Here is a 19,880-nt window from a genome sequence, read left to right as displayed (position 1 = left end):
TTAAGATATTAAATACCATCAGTCTGGTACACAGTATACCCAGTCAGCCTGAACATTTAAACCCATTTTCTCTTTTTTCTTTTCAACTTCGGCTTTTTTGTAGTTACTCTTCTCTGCCTTTGCAGGGTAGAGTGGTTTAAGTCAGCATGCATACAATGATCTATATAAAAATGGCATGCAAGCACTACTTTACCTAAGTCAGCAATTATTTATGATGCGTTTTCACGTTGCATATAACAAAATATGTGATGTAAGTGTGTATGTAGTGGTGTGCACCAATGCACTGCACTCAGGAGTGTGTGTGTGTAATGTAGTAATCTTGTGTGTACTGGTATGCGTGAGGCTGGTTTTTTTATGAGTAGATCTGTCGCAACCACATATCAGACAGAGACATACTGGGACCTGGTGTTTTTCAATATTTCCCTCAGAGTTTGTCACTAAAGATCACAACCAAATCTGTAGGCGAGCAGCTGAGAGAGAGCTAAGGATAGAAAAAGAGCTGCTGGTGATGTGATTCTGTGAAAGACAGTTTATGTCCTTTGGCCATTATTGTGTTTCCATTATTTGTTACAGACACAATCAACTCTTGTGATTTCCTCAAGTTGTTGCAGTGTTGTGATTGATAGCAGAATTATATGCCTGCTCATTATATTGTGCACAGCCTTTACGCCCATTATTTAATGAAATTAACTGAGATTCCTATGATGATCAGAGTTTAACACTCCAGTCTGTGTGGGTGTGCTTAGACATTTGTAAGTTGCACAGCTCCAAAGTTGAATATTTCTTCAAAGAGTGAGGGCAGTGAAAAGATCATTAGTTGTCTCCAGCGTCTTCAAGATGCTGTCAATGACCTGTCAATTTTAAAGTGCAAATCCAAATCGAAATAGTTAATTTTCAGTGCATGTGTCGCTGAAGTGTTGCTGTTTGTGTCTCTGCAGGGTTCGGCCGACTCCTACACCAGCCGTCCATCAGATTCCGATGTGTCCCTGGAGGAGGATAAGGAGGCAGTGCGCAGAGAGGCAGAGCGACAGGCTCAGGCACAGCTCGACAAAGCCAAGGTTGGTATCCTACATCAGTGCTAAGCCCACTCTGTCCAGTTCCTGCCTACTGAAACACGGCTTCTATGCGCTCTGACAGTGGTGTGTCAGGAACATTTTAAACCGATGGTCAGGTAGGTGCTCAGACTCTGATGAGAAGGACCAGTAATTAATGTGCGCTAAACTTTTTATTTTTGTAAGGACAATATGAGTTTTAGACCTTGAGAGTGCGAACATCAATGGAAAGTGAGGACTTTTTGTTGCTATTCTAATGGGCTCTTTGAGGGTTAAAGGTACCCTCTGCCTGTTTTGACCATTATTGTCACTTTGAAACAATGTCTTTACTCCTGGGTTCCAGTTTTGTTTGTATTGTGAAACCCTCCACTGATTTCGCACTATTCCACTGATGGGCATTTGGTGGCTATAATGAGAAAAGAAGCATAGCAATGCACCCAAAAAGGCAAGGAAGAAGAAGAAGACTGTAGGATCAGAAACATGCATGTAAAATACATTTAAAATATTCCAAAAAATTGGATTTGCGGTGTTTTATGAAGAAGGAAATACATTTGATGTGTTTAATGTCTTTTGGTGGGAAACATTGACTTTAAACATAATTTTTGTCAGTTTACAAGAAAACTCCACATTATACCTTTTAAGACAATATTTTAGGTTTAAGGATAGGATGTGTTTAAGGTTAAGGTCAGGGTAAGATCTGGGGTTACGCATGTAGTTGTGATGGTTAGGGATAGGGGCAATGGGATTCATTATGGCAATGTGGGTCCCAACAAATATAGAAATACAACCTGTGTTTGTACAGAAAAAACTGGTTTATAAAGCTTGAATGAATGATGGCAGGCATCACTCAAATAGTATATTATACTGGCCTGTTTGAAGATCAAAAGCTGAGTCTGCTCCCTTTTTGGTCTTTTCTTAGGCCTAATCTATTATTACAACTATCTTAGCTACTGTGTTTTCAATCTGGTAGTGGGACACCAGTCAGATTTGAGTGGTGGACAAGGCTATACAAGAGAAATAGTCTCCAGGTCCTAGCACTGAGAAGACCAGTTTGGTCAAGATTTCTGCGTAAAGTTTGTGTAACTTGACTTGGAGAAAAGCTTTCATACTTTTGCCCTCCCCAGCTCACCTCTTCCACCCCAAGTATTTCTAAAATCATTTGATGTTTTACTAGACCTGGGGAAGGATTAGTGGACAATGCTGCAGGTCTGACTAGGTGATTGGGATAGGAGCAGGATATTAGAGATGATTTCAGCTGGTTTCTCAGATGGAGAAAGGGCTGTTAGGGGCCACTGATGTGAGAGGTTAGGGGCCTCGGAGGACTCAGCGTCACCGTTTATCATAGCCAAGCCAAGCCTGCTCCGCTCTGCTCTGGGCCACAATTAGCATCATACAAACAAACACACACACAGAGCGCAGAGCAGGCTTGCCTCTGCGCGACAGGAATTGCAATCAGAGCTTGCATCCACAGAAGCACTGAAATTGCTGGCACTGTCAAGATTTATGCCTATGATCTGTGAAATAATTCTGTTATCTTCAGTGCACCTTCTGTTTGTTGTTTTTTATTTTATTTTAATGCCTTAAAGCTCATTGGATACCTCATAGTGTTCTATTTTTGCATATTAATTCAAGCAAGTGTCTGAAAAAGTGGTTTATTGTCTTCCACTGGGTGTTTAGTGTCTATAACAGCTAGTTTGCTCATTAGCTGTAACCGCAAAGCTTTTGGCTGTCCATCCATTCTAGCAAATATTTTCCTCCTGCACTGTGTCTGGCAAAGACAGATCATTCCTGCAGATCTATGTTGTTATTTTCCAGAGTCACCCTCTCTGGCTCACTAATTAAAAAGATAAGTTGGCTTTATAGATAACCTAGCCTAGATAACCCCACTGGCATTTTACATGACAGATGACTAGTAAAAAATAGCCTCTCAGTTGTCTGGCCACCAGAGAGAGAGAGAGCAGGCTAGGGTCAGAGAAAGTGCAGACTCTCTGACTGTGAGCCTTTATGGTCAGTAATTCAGAACGTCTTCCCTAACATACCACTGACATTTGTAAGTAATGAGTGTATATAGATATATATATAGATATATATGCAGAGATATATAGATAGATAGATAGATGCCTGTAACGTTGAGTACAAGGTTTCTCATTGTCGCAATTATATTTTTTACATATTCACACATACTAAACACCATCTGTTGTCTCTATATGACCCTAGATAGGACTTCCACCGATTTTACACATCAAAATCAGTTAAGCAAGTCACTGGCATTACTACATTTGTTTAATGTCTTCTGTCGATCTGGAAGGAGTGTTGCCAAGTCTGAGAAAATAACCTAAATGATGTCACGAGTGGTTATCTTGGCTTGGCTGTAGAGACCACAAATTTCTGACTGAAACCCTGCAGTTGCAGTTGGAAAGCGTAGGGCTTTTACCAGGCAGAGAATGATTAAACAAAAGATACTTTAGAGTTGAATTCATTGGAAGTGTAGGATCTAGGGTTTTTGGAGTTTGACCCATGCTATGGACTAAGAGTCTGGATATTTTGGCCTCTGCTACATTGATTTTGACCCTTTTTGTTTTTTCATTTGTTTGTTGGAAATTCCCCAAATTTATGGGAGATACTAATTGCATTCTATAGTGCAATACTACGAGTACAGAAAGTCTGTCTAGTCCAAATTTAGGAATTTGTCTGTCAAAATGTTAGTACAACATACCTTTGTGGATTAAATTTATTTGTGTTGTGAGCAAAAATGATTCATTTCCACTGGGATTTTATATCAATGTTTGGAATTTTGTTGGGCGTTTATTCTGGTCTTATCTTACAGTATCAAATAGGTGCAAATGACCATTCAACACAGAGGTCATCTCACCTGATCCTTTGTCATCTGATAAGTGGCACATCTAGACTGGTGTCATAAGATGGTATTCTTAATCTGGTTGGGTCTTTACTGTATTTCAAGCAATGTATGTAAATGCTTTGAGTGATGAGTGTTTTCTGATTATTTCTGATATTTTTTTTGAAAAGTTATATATGGTTCAAGGTCAGTTTATGGTCGTAGCTTTAGAATCACTTTAAAGAAATAGTTTAACATTTTGGATGATACACTTTTTTGCTTTCTTATAGAGTTAGATGAGAAGATCTATACCACTCTCATGTCTGTACATTAAGTATGAGGCTACAGTCAGCAGCCGGTTAGCTTAGCATAAAGACTGGAGACAGGGGAAACAGCTAGACTGGCTGTAGGACTTCAGTAACCAAAAATCACGCAACTGGAGATAATAAACTTTTTCTCTAACTGCTGCCAGTTGAGGTAGTGATGTAGTTCAGCTATCATTGATGAGTCCTGCTTTCTTTAAGAGGAGTGCTCTCAGATTTCACCCCAACACTTAACAGGCTTTAGCTCAGCAGCAACAATGGATACATTATGGAATCTTACTTGTTGAATTTTTTCACACACATTACAAAAAATTATATGAGTTTTTATAGGAAACAAAACATAAACCCACTCCAGTTGTAAACTCTAGCTGGTAGCTGTAATGGCTTAGTCATAGACATTAGCAGCCTAAATTTATCAATACTTAATGTGCATGCCTACAATATAGTAAAGCAACCTTGGATAATTATTGAAATATCTCCCCACTCTAAATTAATGAAGGTTGTGATTCCCCTAATACCATATAATAATAACTTATACAGGCTCTCAGTACAGCCTAATGCCAGAGCACCGACCTGAAGAGAATTTATTTCGAATCGATCCACAACATTCAAGGTGAAACAATGTGAGAATCTGGATTTATAGCGTGAGATCTTGTGTGTGCTGCAAATGGAGAGGCTGTGGCACGTTACATGGCAAATCAGCAACAGCTAGGGCAGGTGTTCACTCAGTCAGTGTAAGTACAGAGGGGACTGGAAGGTATTATCTAATGAAATATGCATAGTGTGATGGGATGTGACAAGCATTGTGAAGTGTTAATTGGCTGAAGTCCATAGTGCTGCCTCCCAGGGTTCCCAGTTACAGATAGGGCTTCTCTAGAGCAGGTTATCTTTTCTAATCCCTAGTCCACATTTTATCTCCTTGAATGTGTCTCCTCCTCTCACCTCCGCTTCCTTTTCTGCTTGCTCGCCCCTGTCCTCTATCCTTCTATCCGTCTCCTTTCTCTCTTTCCCCCCTCACTGCAGTCAATATGGCATCCATAATGAAGGCCTGTGTTACGTAACAAGCAGCAGAGCAGTATGGGCTTGGATAGGAGATGTAGAGATACTGTACAGCAGTGTAAAGGTGCCATTTTCTACACATCCTGAAGTCACCTGCGATAAGGTGGCATGTTAGAACATGTATGTGTGCGTGATTGCCCACAGGTCCGTAAAAAGTCATTAAACCTATAGAAAGCTTCATCTGACAGCCATGATGGATAAAGGCGAGCAGAGCAGCTGGGAGGGAGGAAAGAGGCAAGGGTCCATGAACAACTGAGAGAACGCACATAGATAGATGCGTGTAATAATGGATCTCATACCTTCGTGCAGCCATGTGACTCAATGCATGCAAACGCCAAGGACGCTCTGTCCTCTACGGGTCCCAGCACCTCACATATTGGATTGAATGATCTCCTCAATGGAGATGTCATAGTCTCTCTCTCTCTCTCGCTCTCTCTCGCTCTCTCTCGCTCTCGGTCGCTGACATGATCATGTACCACAAGGTGTTTTTTCCTCTTTACTGTTCCCTGCTTGTCTTACGTCTGATATTTTTCTCTGTCCCCTCAATGCGGAGCCTCAGAATAGGGTCTCTAAACATCAATGGTGGGAGAGACAAGCACAAAAGAGCTCTAATATCTGAGGTCTCTGCTCAAAAAAAGATTGATGTGCTGTTTTTACAAGAGACACACACAACTCAGACAGGCCAAGTAGATTGGGGTTCATGGTGGGAGGGTACATATGCCCTTAGCCATGGCACCAACTTCCGTGCAGGAGTAGCCGTTTTGTTAAAACCAACCACAAATACAACGGTTCTGTCTACTACTGAAGTAGTGAATGGACGGTTGCTGATGGTCAGAGCAGAAATAGAGAAATCTGTGTTCTGCTTTTTCAACATATATGCCCCGAACAAGGGGGCCGAAAGAGTAGTCTTGTTCAACAAACTACAAAACGAGCTAACGAAACACCATCACGACCAACTCATCATTGGTGGGGACTTCAACTGTACTGTCGACTTTACTGTGGACAGGACAAGCGAGGAACCCCACCCGCAGTCATCCCAGAACCTAAACAGCATTATAACACAACTAGATCTGCTGGACCCGTGGAGGGTTAAACATCCACAGTCCAGACAGTACACATGGGTGAGGGTCAGAGATGACACGGTCAGTGCAGCCCGACTAGACAGAATCTATATCTCCCAAAGTCTCAGCTCCAGACTGGTTGAGAGCACAATTAGTCGAGTTGGGTTCACTGACCATCACTTAGTCAGCATAGATCTGTATATTTCACCAGGTGAAAGGGTTAAATCTTACAGGAGTTTTAACAACAAACTCCTTCTAGACAGGACTTTCTGTCACTGCTTTGAGCAATTTTGGCAGCAGTGGAAAATTAAAAAAACTGACTTCAGTTCACTGAAACTGTGGTGGGAGATTGGCAAAACACAAATTTGTGTTTTTTGCGAACAGTACACCTGGACATTCCACTGCTAAAATCAAGTTAGAAGTGCAAGAACTTGAAGCCAACATTTGGGAAATTGAAGAGGGCTTGCATGGCAACCTAGATCCTGCTAAGGGCCAACTGTTGCAGGAAAAAAGGTTGGAGTTGAGCTCCTTACTGCAGGAGAGAATAAAAGGAGCCCTTGTCAGGTCCCGCTTCCTCCAGCTGAAGGACATGGATGCTCAGAGCTCCTTCTTTTTCAACCTGGAAAAATCGGTTGCCCAACGAAAGCAGATGACCTGCCTTAGGCTGCCAGGAGGCAGAGTGACCGCTAGTCCGGATGAGATGAGGAGCCATGCAATGGATTTCTACACCGACCTCTTTGGTGCAGGCCACTGCAACACGGAGGGTCGCGAGGAACTTCTGCAGGGGCCTCCTCAACGAGAAGGCTGGTCTGGATCGGGAGCTGACTCTGGAGGAGTTGACGGTCGCCATCAACCAGATGGCATCGGGACGGGCACCAGGGATCGATGGTCTCCCCAGTGACTTCTACAAGCATTTCTGGAACACCATCGGACCCGATTTACATGGTGTTCTGTTAGAGTGATTTAGAACAGGATCTCTCCCAGTCTCCTGTCAGAAGGCTGTGCTCTCCCTGCTACCCAAGAAAGGAGACCTGGCCCAACTTAAGAACTGGAGGCCAGTTGCCCTCCTCTGTACAGACTATAAGGTGCTTTCCAGAGCCTTATCAAACAGACTTAAGGACGTCCTGGAAATAATTGTAAATATAGACCAGACCTATTATGTACCAGATAGGACAATCATGGACAACATTTTCCTCATACGAGATGTTATTGATGTTTGTAAATATTATAATGTATATTGTGGGATATTGTCTTTAGATCAGGAAAAGGCTTTTGACAGGGTGGATCACTCCTACTTGTTTTCTGCACTTAGGGCTTTTGGTATTGGTGATGGTTTTCTGGCTTGGGTTGGTTTACTGTATAAAGGTGCACAATGTATGGTGAAGATAGGGACTGGGCTGAGCCAGCCAATCCCTGTACAGCGAGGGATAAGACAGGGTTGTCCTATCTCAGGTCAACTATATAGCTTAGCTATTGAGCCCCTGCTGTGTAGGCTGAGAGGTCGGCTCAGTGGTCTCTCACTGCCGGACCTCGATCGTCCTCCCACTGTTTCTGCTTATGCAGACGACATTTACATCTTTGTTTCCAGTCAAGAGGATGTTCAACATCTGCAGGACACCCTGACTCTTTATGAACAGGCCTCATCTGCACGGTTGAACTGGGAAAAAAAGTGAAGCTCTGTTGGTGGGACAGTGGCGGGATCAGGCAGTGCCCAGTCTGCCTGGAGGACTCCAGTGGGGGAAGGAGGGGCTGAAGGTGCTGGGAGTGTCCTTGGGCACTGAGGGCTTTCAGAGAAAGAACTGGGAGGGAGCTAGGGAGAAAGTGTGCGCTCGGTTGTCTAAATGGAAATGGCTGTTACCCCAGTTGATATATAGGGGAAGGGTTCTGGTTGCCAATAACTTGGTCTCCTCGACTCTCTGGCACAAATTTATCGCTCTGACGCCACCAAGGGGCCTGGTTGAGGAAATGCAGAAAGGCCATCCTGGACTTCTTCTGGTCTGGTTACCACTGGGTCAGAGCAACAGCCTTTCATCTGCCTGTGGCTGAAGGGGGGCAGGGATTGATCAACATCCAGTCCAAAATGGCCTCATTTAGACTCCAGACCTCGCAAAGGCTGCAGTACAACTGTGGCCCAAGCTGGTTCGACACAGCTCGTCTGCTGCTGAGGAGAGCCGTTTGACTGGGCTACGACAAACAGCTTTTCCTCCTCCAACCGGAAACGGTGGACCTAACTGGACTGACACCTTTTTACAGCTCTGTCCTGCAGGCGTGGCAGATCTTTAAGATCACACGTCGTACAAATGAAACTCCGGCCATTTGGTTGTTTGAAAAACCGCTGTTTTCAACAACTTTATACAGACCCAGACGTTGCAGTCTGCCAGCTTGCAAGCTGGTCTCAGGGAGGCCGGCTGCACCAAACTAGGACATCTGATGAAGGTGACGGCAACATCGGTGGACGACCTGGGAAGGAGGAGCAACATCACCTCTACCAGGCTGATTTACAGAGTGGTGAAGGAGGTCTGTGCTGCCCTGCCACAAAACCTGAGAGCATTTGCAGAAAACAGAGACCTGTGCAAACAATGGAGCGAAGGCTGCGAGTACAGCTTCCCCTCTCTGTCCGTCACCCCAGCTGTGGGAGAGTAGCAGGAAGGAGGACGACAGCTGCTGACGTTCACAACCCCACACCTGGACCAGTTCCAGGCTGTAGGGAAAAAAGCAGCCTATCAAATCTGCTTGAAGGTTCTGAACCTGCGCTCTTTGGCGGGGATGAGGGAGTCGAGGTGGACTGAGTTTTTTGGTCCAGGCGCTTCCCCGTAAGGCAGCTGGCGGGCCCTGTACAAGCTGCCCATTGAAAAGCGGACAGCAGACCTCCAGTGGAGGGTTGTACACGGGGCGATAGCTACGAACAGATACAGAGCGCACCTGGATCCTGAGCTGGGGGAGGAGTTTGTCTTCTGCTCTCAGGTGGAGACCCTGGAACATTTGTTTGTTCAGTGTCCTCGGCTGATGATGCTGTTCGAGCTTTTAAAAAGGTAGTTTCAGGGTATCGGGGAGAAATTTTCTTTTGAGTTTTTCATTTTTGGCCCCAGGTACAGTGCCAAAAAGAAGACGGCACATACACTGGTGAACTTTTTATCCGGTTCTGCCAAGCTGGCCATCTGGCTGACGCGCAGGAACCGGGTCCAGAACACTGACAACGTGGTGCCGGTTCTGCAGGGACTGTTGAAGGCCCGGCTGAGAGTGGAACACGCTTATTATATAATGATGGACAACGTGCAGGACTTCAGGCACATTTGGGCTGTGGGAGGGGTCTTATGTTCTGTCGGGGGGGAGGGAGAGCTGATTGTTAATTTCTGAGAGAAAATTTTTTTTTGGCGACAGTTTTTTGCTTCTCTTTGTTTTGCTATTTTTCTTTCTGGTCTTTGGGTGATGATGTGGGTTTAATAAATGTTTTTTTAAAAATCAAAAAATCTCTCTCTCTCTCACACATATAAACACGCACGCGCGCGCACACACAAAGGCACGCATGCGCGCACAGACACACACACACACAAAGGCACGCATGCGCGCGCACACACACACAAGGGCACGCATGCGCGCATGCGCGCACACACACACACACACACAGCTTACAATCATCACTCCATGGAATATTTACATTGTTGTCAACATCAGGAAAATGATTCCAGGAGAATTTCACTAATATATTATTTCCATAATCCCCCATAGTTCATGATAGTCTCTTCACACCTGTTGTATTTCAATGAGGCATTAGTGGACAGTGAAAACCATGAAAAAGAAGCATTCAGATGAATTATTCCCATAATAGTGAGCTTCACTGAGCTTTGCTCCCCTACCTCAGATATCTCAAGTACCATTCAATCCAAGCAAATCCAGTCAATTCCACCTTCCTGTTCAGTTGTTGAAGGTTGAAGGTGGATGGGGAAAATGTTGCATGGAAAATAGTCATATTTAAAGTCATCTTGTCTTATATTGTGTCTTTAAACCTGCAATAAGTGATTTTCTTTGTGAAAACAGCAACAACTGTTAGCAAACCTTTGCCTATTAACACACTCAGCGGATATGAAGCAACATTAGCGTTCATTTGTAGTTGACTTTTTGGCCACCTGATGAACATAAAACCAATATTCACTCTTTAACCGCTGTTTTCCCCACTAACTTCTGAGGGAAATATCTGGCTCTTCAGCTGCTAAATGCTCCATGATGTTCACCAGCTAGTCTGTTTGGTGCTGATCAGGTAATGGGTTTGTGGAACTTTTTCACTAAAAACAACTGTAACCTGTAAAGTGGTGAGAGTGAACCAAAAGAGTGAAGTTGTGGGCCAGAAAACCTAAAGCTCTGTAGAGCTGAGGGAAAAAGCAAAGTCAGGTGATAACGTTCTGTGGCTTCATCACAATGAAGCGACCACTTTCACATACAAGTAGTCATGTGATCCATTGTTTATAAAAATGTTGATTATAGCTGCTTTAATGCTCCACTAATCAGTATTTCCTAAATTAAGTGCATTAAATGATTATATTTAATGTGAAAGGGGTCTTGCATATGAAGCTGCAGAGAATTATCACCTGACTCTGAAGTTCCCCTACAGCTACAGCTTTATGGAGCTTTTAACCTCCTTAAGCTCAATTTTTTTGATTGCACAACCCATAAATTACATTCTCATCAACCCCACTTTCAGCAGAAGCAGGGAGCTGTTTTTGGCAAACAAGCCAGGCTAAACCCACTGCAAACCAACGGCCCAGCACCAAACAGCAGAGAGACAGATATGGCAGTTAGCAAGTGAACATAGTGGAGCATTAAGCAGCTAGAGTTCTAATGATGGAGAAAAAAACTGCATTAAAAGAAAAGTGGATATTAATCAGGTAGTCAGCAGCACAAAAATGAAATGAATGTTGTTGCTCTTTGTCTTCTGCATATGTAAATATTCAATTGTATGCACCATAATTTTTAAAAATTGATAATATGGTACTGTCTGCATTTTTCAGCTTAATATGGGCTTCTACTGTGTCTTATTCTCAATCAGCTTGAGGTTTTTTTTAAATTAACACTTAACTTCATACTAATATAGATATCTGCCTTGTTTCTCATACTACATGTGCATGCTTGACACTGAACTGAAACTGTACTGGAAATTGGTTCAACCTGTTGGTACATTTCATTTTTAAGTTTCTTGGAGAAAATCAAGTAGGACTACTATGATGAAACCAACCATGACCAATTTTAGTTTTTCTCAGAATCCTGTGATAGAATCTGTATAAGGTCCAACAGAGTTACAGCATCAAAGATCTGATATAGTGGGTTCAGTTTGGCTTCCAGCTGAATATTTCACACCCTTCCCCTTTTCTTGCTCTCTTTCATCTGCAGGTAAATATTTAGTGTGTGAGTGTATGCTGGGAGAGATCTCTAAGCTTACATCTCTCTGCATTCGTTTTGGATTTCAGTTGATTTCTGTCGTGCTTCTCACACAGTCAAAGGCAGAGCAAATGTAATCTGTAACCAAATATAATGGTTGAGGGCATGACCGTGTTGCAAACTGTTGCTGCGATTGCTGCCAGGCTGGCCCCAAGACTATGTCCAAAAGCATTTTATGTAATTCTAAAAGGATGTGTTTTTTTATGTGGCTATTCTAGTCTTTTAACACAAGTCCAGAAATTTAGTTTAGAGTGTTTGTCTGCAGGCATATGGTTCTCATATTATATTTTTCATGATGTGACCTTATTAAATCTTATTCATATCCCATTTTGTTGAAAAGTAATGATTCACGATGGGAGATTTGCTCTTGCTTTGTGCAGAAATATCTGTGTCTGGAAAGAAAGAAAGTTGCTATTTTGTACAATATGTGGACAGTCAGCAGTGTTGGGTGGTTTTCTCTCAGCCTGCGGAGGTACAGGAGACATTTCATTAGCTGAATGCATTATCTCAATGGACTGACTGTCCCAAAGAGGAAGGTCAGCAGTGATCAGATAGGAAGGCCAGTATTGATTCGGCCATGTTAGATTGTGGAATTGATTTACGAACCACTTACACGAGTGTTGTTTGTGCTACTCGTAGGTAAGCACAAGACGAGAGTCCTGTTTTACTATTCGTGTCGAAATGGTGATTGCTACAGACGCTAACATGTTGCATCATTCTGAATTGTAAAGTGTCAGTGTTTTAGCCTGTGGCAAAGTGACCATGCAGCAGCCACATCATTCATAGAGAGATAGCTGAACTAAGTCTGGATGAGTCAGAGCCTACTTGTGTCCACCCAGGGTTATTTTTACACCTTGCACAAAGACAAGAATCACAGCTCATCAACAGTGCTCAGAAAGATCGAAAAGATAAAGGTCAGGATTTTTTCCAATTAAGATACCGTTGTTATTTGACAAACAGTTATGTCTTGGTGCAATTTGACATTTTAATTTATCTCCCTCCTCTGTTTTTCCTGGCAGACCAAACCAGTTGCATTTGCTGTTCGCACAAATGTCAACTACAGCCCGAGTCACGATGATGATGTCCCTGTGCCAGGCATGGCCATCTCCTTTGAGGCTAAAGACTTCCTCCATGTCAAAGAGGTGAGGGATTACTTTCCGGTGTGAGGTGATATTCAACTTTATGATGCTGAGGGAAATAAGGATAATGATTAGGAGAAGGAGGAGGATGCTGAAGGTGATATATAACTATCTTTAATTATTTTCTCTAGAAATTCAACAATGACTGGTGGATAGGACGTCTGGTGAAGGAAGGCTGTGAAATTGGTTTCATCCCCAGTCCAGTGAAGCTAGAAAACACTCGTATCCTCCAGGAGCAGAGAGCCAAACAGGGCAAGTTCCACTCCAGGTAAAGAGCCTTATCCACACCAAAGACCTTTGCTTTGGCTGTGGGACAATCTAAAATTAATTTAGTCTTCTTAAGAGTTGGTTTTGTGTATCTCACATGAGAAATTATCCTTCTAATTTCAGTAAATTGGGAGCAAACTCATCTTCTAGTTTAGGTGAAGTGGTTCCTAACTCACGGAAATCTACTCCTCCTTCGTCTGGTAAGTAGCATGGAAGGCAAATTCAAAAACTCCAGCTTCATACTTAATAAATACCTTGCTATTTTAAACCAACTTTTAACCACTGAATACAAGCTGAAGGTAAGAATCGACATTAGATATTTCATATTTTCTATCTCTACCTGCAGTAAAGTTGTAATTTTTCTGAGTTACATGTTTTAATGGTTGTAACTGTACTTTTAAATGTTTCATTTGATCTTTCTGTGTAGTAGCTACATTCTGTGCTACTACCAATGTGAAATGTACCCGTTATCTGTGACCTCCTGTGTTCACCTCTGTGTGATGGTGCTCTTGTCTATCTGTGTGCGTAGCCATTGACATAGACGCCACAGGCTTAGACCCCGAGGAAAATGAGCTTCCTGTCAACCTGCGCTCCCCTAAAGCCAGTCCAAACACTGTCATGTCACCCCTAGCAAAAGAGAAACGAATGCCCTTCTTTAAGAAGGTAAACTGTACTATCCCACCCTTTCTTCTTCTCTGTCCGTCCGCTGGGCTCTGACTAAAATGCCTGTGGCTGCTCGGCGTCACTCAGCGCCCGTCCTGTTTGTCTACACCACCTTCCTTGTCCCAAGGCCTGCACCTGGCCATTACCATGCATGCCTGTTCTTAACCTATCTCTTTCTCCTCTTCCGTCTCACCACAGCTAAGCAGAAGCAGAAGTCGGTAAGTTGTGGTCTGCAGTGCACCGGCACAGAGGGGTCTGGGGATGACATCCGGGGTCTGAACTGTACCATACTTCTGTGATTCCTGAGCAGAGACCCCCCCTCCGTACTGACCTCTCACCCTACTCACTGCTTCTGCAATCCTTTGTGTTGTGTTTGTTTGTGATCGTAAGTGAACTTGTGATCCTGATTCAGTGAGACCTCAGTGTGAACAGCTTCTTAATAAGATAGGTGAGATCTGAGCCCAAGTATATATTTTAAAGGAATTTTTGCAACATTTTTGAATATACGCGTATTCCCTTTCTTGCCGAGAGTTAGATGAGAAGATCGATACCACTCTTATACCTTAAATATGAAACTGGAGTCAGGAGACACACACACTAACACTGGCAACAGGGCAAACAGCCTGACTCTGTCTAAAGGTAACAAAATCTCTCTACCAGCACCTCTAAAGCTATTTTATTTACATGTTATTTCTCTTTTATTTATTTCAAATTTATTTAATTCATGAAGTCACTGCTCCTGGTTTTACACTTCAGTTTTTGTATGGATTAAACAAACAAGATATAATTTGTTAATTTGTGAGTTTTAGAGGTGCTTTTATAGCATTTTTTTATATACCTTTGGACAGAGCAATGCCAGCTGTAGCTTTATATCGAATGGCCAGATTAGTCAAACTATTCCTTTAGCCTACAAATGTAAGCCTACTATATGACTTGCCATATTTTTATCAGTGACAGTGGCAATAAATGCTCCTAGCCATAGGGCTGGGCCTTCTGAAAAATCGACATCATGACATTCAAAGGAATATTTTTCAACTACCAAAATATGTTTGCATCATCGTAAACATATGTAAATCACTTTTTCAAATTGAGTTCAATGCCGTCAACTTTATTCAATTAAATCAGTTCATCAGTTAGTTTGGTTTGGACAATTGAATTTTGTAAAACGCTAACACATGGTAGTATCGTCACGATATGGCCACTAAAAGTTGTTAAACAATAAAATTTAATTAACGTCTAGGCATTGTTTCCCATGATTACACTGACCAAGAAATCCAAGGTTGAACTAAGGCTACCGAAAGCATTTGAGCAGAACTAAACTGTCCATTAATACCCTCATGTTAGTCAGCAGTAGTGTGCATCAGTTCCCACAATGTCCCAAGGGAAGCCCACTGACGACAGCACGTTAGACAGAAAGAAAATGTTTAGAAATGGAGAGAAGAGGAAAAATAGGGGGCCATAGACGGCAACATGTAGTCTACTAAAAGACTCCAACCGAGTTTCAGCTCAGATCATGCACTGGTTTTACTTAAAAAAGAAAAAGCACTTTCATTTTCCTCCGGTGTCCTGGTATATCCACACACCCTTCAAACATACTACTCTTCCAGGCGCCTCGGACACACAAGAGTGTCAGGTTCACTGCCTCGATGTCCGATGTAGACAGAACTGCTCTTCCTCAGAGAATGTCCCAAGTGTGTGCAATTAAAGGGTTTAAAAGGTAGTTTCTTTCCTAAATTATTTTTAAAAATGGCTTTTTATTCTGAGAACATTTATATGACGCTTGCTGGAAGAACAACAAGCAGCGGAATATGAATTTCATCAGAAATGCTGCAGCTGGATGATACAACCCAGCTAGCTTAGAATAAAGACTGGAAACAGGAAACAGCGGGTCTGGATTCCTCCTAAAAACGCATCTCATCACTTTTACACTTTGCTCTGTGTGTGAATTACATAAACAAGATATAAAGTGTTAATTAGTGAACTTTTTTTTGTTTTGTTTTTAAACCTTCGGACTGAGCCAGTCTAACTGTTTCCAATCATTGTGTTAAAGTAAACCATTCATCTGCCGACTGTAGCTTCATATTGAGCAAGAACGAAAATGAGCGTATTTCCACGTCAAGCTTTTCCTTAAAATCTTCAATTGTACCAATTCTCATTAGTAATTATCCCAATTTTGATTTTTTTTTTCTTTTAAATCCTTAAAATTTAAAAACTACTTTTGCAAAACATTTCAAACATCATGCCAAAAGTGTCAGAGTGATTTGATTTGATTTAAAACCGAGGCTGTTACACAAACTGGGCTCCCACTTTGTCCCAATAGTAGTGAGCAAGTTTTCCTACCTGTGTCCTAATTTCCCAAGTTTCTCAGTTGTAGCTTCTGTCAGTCTTCTGTGGCTTCTTTCCCCTCTCTGACTAAACTTTCCTGTTATATGGTTCCCTCTTTACTCAATGACATCAGAACCATGAAATGGGAGAAATCATTTGTCAAGAAACATTGCCATTTGCCGTAACCTGCTTTGAAATTTTCAAAGAAGTTAAAATGTGTGAAGCAAATTGCCAATATCTTATAAATCAATGCTGGTTTTGTTTTTCGTTGGGCCATCTGAGACGTCCCATCTCATGGTTCACAATGTTCATGTGCTTTTAAATTGTCTCGTTCATTGTTGTTCCAACCCCTGAAGTGATTTGCAATGGTGAGTGTTTACTTTGTCTCCATATATGAGTGGAACTGTTTTTCTTCTTCTTCTCTCTAAAGACGGAACACATTCCTCCGTACGACGTAGTGCCTTCCATGCGGCCCGTGGTTCTGGTTGGACCGTCACTGAAGGGCTACGAGGTGCGTCAGCTTAGATCTTTCAAACACAACATGGCCTTTGTTTTTCATCTGGGAATTTGTTAGCAAATATGCGTGCCTATAACTGTTTTATCTTGTGCATCACCTGTCCACAGGTGACTGACATGATGCAAAAAGCACTGTTTGACTTTTTGAAACACAGATTTGAGGGAAGGTGAGTTCCCTGTGACCTTTTTAAAATACAAGCTCTCATCCTGCTTCCTTCCTCATTCTTCCTCTCTCTCCAACTGTATGGGCTGGTATTTATCTGTCCCCTGAGGTTAGCCAAGGGAGTGTGTAACAAGTTTGTTTGGCCTGGAGATGTGTGCTGCTGCTTTAAATAGTCCCTCTCCATGTCCTTAATAGGCCATAGTGGGCCCTAAAGTAGAGAAGGATTCTCCCTATTCAATCTTAAGTCCATCCACCCATCCAGAGCAGAAAAGCCATGAAGTTAAACAACACTAAGATCCAGTCAGACCATCAGCAGCTGCAGATAATACTATGTATTCTCTTTTGAGCCCTGTTCTTAAAACATGGTTTAACTAACGCAGGTGACATGTTGTTATCAAGCTCCGATTAATTCTCAACAAGCCGATCTGGTTCTTTAAATGCAGTTAGAGGTTCATCTTGTCAATCTTAGGTGAAGATAGTAGGGCTGAATCATATGCAAAAAAAAAATATATGTTGCGATTATATTGAAAGATATTGCGATTGTGATATGATTCACAATTTTGGTGGGAATGGTCATTTTTGCATTTCATTTTCACTGAAAAAATATAAAAATGTTGATGTGATTTTTGCCGAGGTCTGCACCAACCAAGTATATGTCCCTTTATGTCTGGAGAATATGATTTGTACGCCAGGGCATCTGTGTACCACCACAATGCTTCCTTTATAATGCTATGTTCTGACACATTTTACCTTTATTAAAAAATTGCACCTCCTGCGATTTGGATATCGCACTCGGCCATATTGCAATTTCGATAATATTTTGATAAATTATATTTTTATTGAGGGCTTGTGCTCAGTGCACTCTTATTTTGAAAGGCAACAACGGTAGTGAATGTGGATCGTATGATTGCACGTATATAATGATAGGTGTGTGGAGAAGCCTCCTAACATGCACTGGGACAATAGACTGATGGACATACATCTCACTTTATTTGTCTTTCAGCATGTTTACTGGTGTTTTTGTGTCCTGCATTGTGCTTTGCTATGTTTCCACACATACATCATTGTTGTACATTTATTTTAAGTGAGCGTAGTTAAACTGTAAGTGATGTGTCCACAATTAGTGAGGTTTTCCCCAATGGAACTTGTTGTTGTGGTTGAGGACATATGCTATAAATATTCTAGTTCTGATAACCATTAAAAACTTTAAGTTTAGTTTAATTGGGTTTCTCAGTTACTTACATGTTCTCATTCAAAATCATTTCAATATTTTTCATTAGACCTCTAGGAAAAGGGTAATTTGAGTTCATGCTTGGGTTTCACCCTAAGAAATCTTAGTTATCCATGTACGAAGAACAGGGATCCACAAATATTACAGCAGTTTACATTAATTTTCACAAATCTATACCTGTATTGTATGTGTTTTTAACCCACAGTCTCTGCTCTTTATCATATGTCTTTGTCTCAGTTTTTGCATCTGTTTTCGCCTCCTTAATTTTTTATCTTAAATGTACAACAAGAGTAAATGTATGTCTTACATCTCATATCAAATCCAGTCTATATTATCTGGTTTAACTGTATTTTTTTTGTCCCTTGTCTTAGAATATCAATCACTCGCGTCACGGCAGACATCTCTCTTGCCAAGCGCTCAGTCCTGAACAATCCCAGCAAGCACGCCATCATTGAACGCTCCAACACACGCTCAAACTTGGGTATGTTTGGGTTAGAAATCATCGCGATGCCTGGGAACATCTGGTGTTTTGATTCATAATTTTTTCAAGGAGACCAGCTTATGTTGAAAAGGAAGGAAACGATTAAAGAAACTATTGACAATGGTAATGATAATTCCTGACGGCCCGGAGTGGCCTTGGCCAGTTTCTTTTGTTAGGAATGAAAGATAGAGCATAGACGCACGATAACAAGTTCAAGAACAACTCTGATTTGACTGGGGTTGATTGGGGTCTAGATGTGATTAGAATGAACCAGATTCCTAAGTCAAACAGTGGTGAAAAGGCTAATCTTTGCTATGTATCACCATAAGCATCAGTCAGCAGCTGCGGCAGAGTAAAAGGTCCCAGGAAAAGCATAGTCTGAGAGCAAAAAGTGTATTATATGTAAATTTTTGATGATTACACAAGTGAAGTTATCCTACCCCTCAGGCATATTTATAAGGAAAACGAGAATTTGTGACTCATTTGTCATCTAGATGAGCTTTTAGGTTGGAATGTTTTCCATGTTATCAGTTTTCTTCAGACTTTGTCGTGACAGGAAGTCATGAAGCCTGGCCGCGATTCTCTCAGATTGGGACTTGTGCCCTGGTGTGATATTTGTAGGATTGTTTTTGCAGTCACGTAGTCATCTGTTGGAGTAGGGGTTGTGTGATGTAACAGTCAGTGTTTGTATGGTAACAAAGTGGCTCACTGTTACTTTCCAAGGCTTGTCCCTAAAGTCATGGTGTCTTTTGAATATTTAAGTCTCTATGAAAGAGAAAGAAAGGAGCCAAGCACCGAAGCATGATGCAGTTCGGTCAACTTATTCAAATCACATCTAATAAGTAAATACTATAATACTAAGTAAATAAAATAAATTTAAATAAATAGTCTAATTTTGCTGAGATTATTCTCATCAGTTTCTCAGTCAGTTTCTCCAATATTTATATATATCACAGTAGGGCATATGCATGCCAAATACAGAGGGGTAGCTGTGCCTTATATTTAGGCAAGATGGAGTACAATTTTTTAAGTAAGGGAAAAAGACAGTTATCCACACATTTGATTATAGTTCCTGAAGCATTTCATTTCATTTCCTTTATTTATGAGGATAACAAACAGCGTTTCTGTAAATGTGCCATCGTTAGCCAGCTGGCCAGTTTTCAGCTGCAGTCCTTGGCAGGATGTTCAAAAACCAATGAAGTGAAAAGTTTAGAAATACAAACATAGGACAACAGATTTTTTTAATACATTAACATGGTTGATCATACAGTTAGGATGCAGTTCCACTGAAAGACAATGGATATTTTTTTATTCCCCAGACTTTAAGTCTG

General features: G+C 41.6%; 1 protein-coding gene across 7 annotated transcripts in view; it reads left to right on the top strand.

Moving 5' to 3' along the window:
- The window catches only part of cacnb2a (calcium channel, voltage-dependent, beta 2a), a 69,563-nt gene that overhangs the window by 43,101 nt on the left and 6,582 nt on the right, over positions 1-19,880 (top strand). For 5 of the 7 annotated variants that reach the window (XM_040127438.1, XM_040127437.1, XM_040127436.1 and 2 more), the window contains 8 exons: positions 939-1,058; positions 12,784-12,906; positions 13,035-13,171; positions 13,294-13,370; positions 13,700-13,833; positions 16,589-16,669; positions 16,783-16,841; positions 18,440-18,549. In XM_040127438.1, coding sequence (XP_039983372.1) covers positions 939-1,058; positions 12,784-12,906; positions 13,035-13,171; positions 13,294-13,370; positions 13,700-13,833; positions 16,589-16,669; positions 16,783-16,841; positions 18,440-18,549 — 841 coding nt within the window. Of the gene's footprint in view, positions 1-938; positions 1,059-12,783; positions 12,907-13,034; positions 13,172-13,293; positions 13,371-13,699; positions 13,834-14,031; positions 14,052-16,588; positions 16,670-16,782; positions 16,842-18,439; positions 18,550-19,880 lie in introns of all 7 variants that reach the window. The other 2 variants (XM_040127440.1, XM_040127442.1) reach the window with 1 other exon arrangement.

The sequence above is a fragment of the Xiphias gladius genome, chromosome 5, assembly GCF_016859285.1.
Source record: "Xiphias gladius isolate SHS-SW01 ecotype Sanya breed wild chromosome 5, ASM1685928v1, whole genome shotgun sequence".
NCBI lineage: Eukaryota > Metazoa > Chordata > Actinopteri > Istiophoriformes > Xiphiidae > Xiphias > Xiphias gladius.
This window is presented reverse-complemented; position numbering and strand designations above follow the sequence as displayed.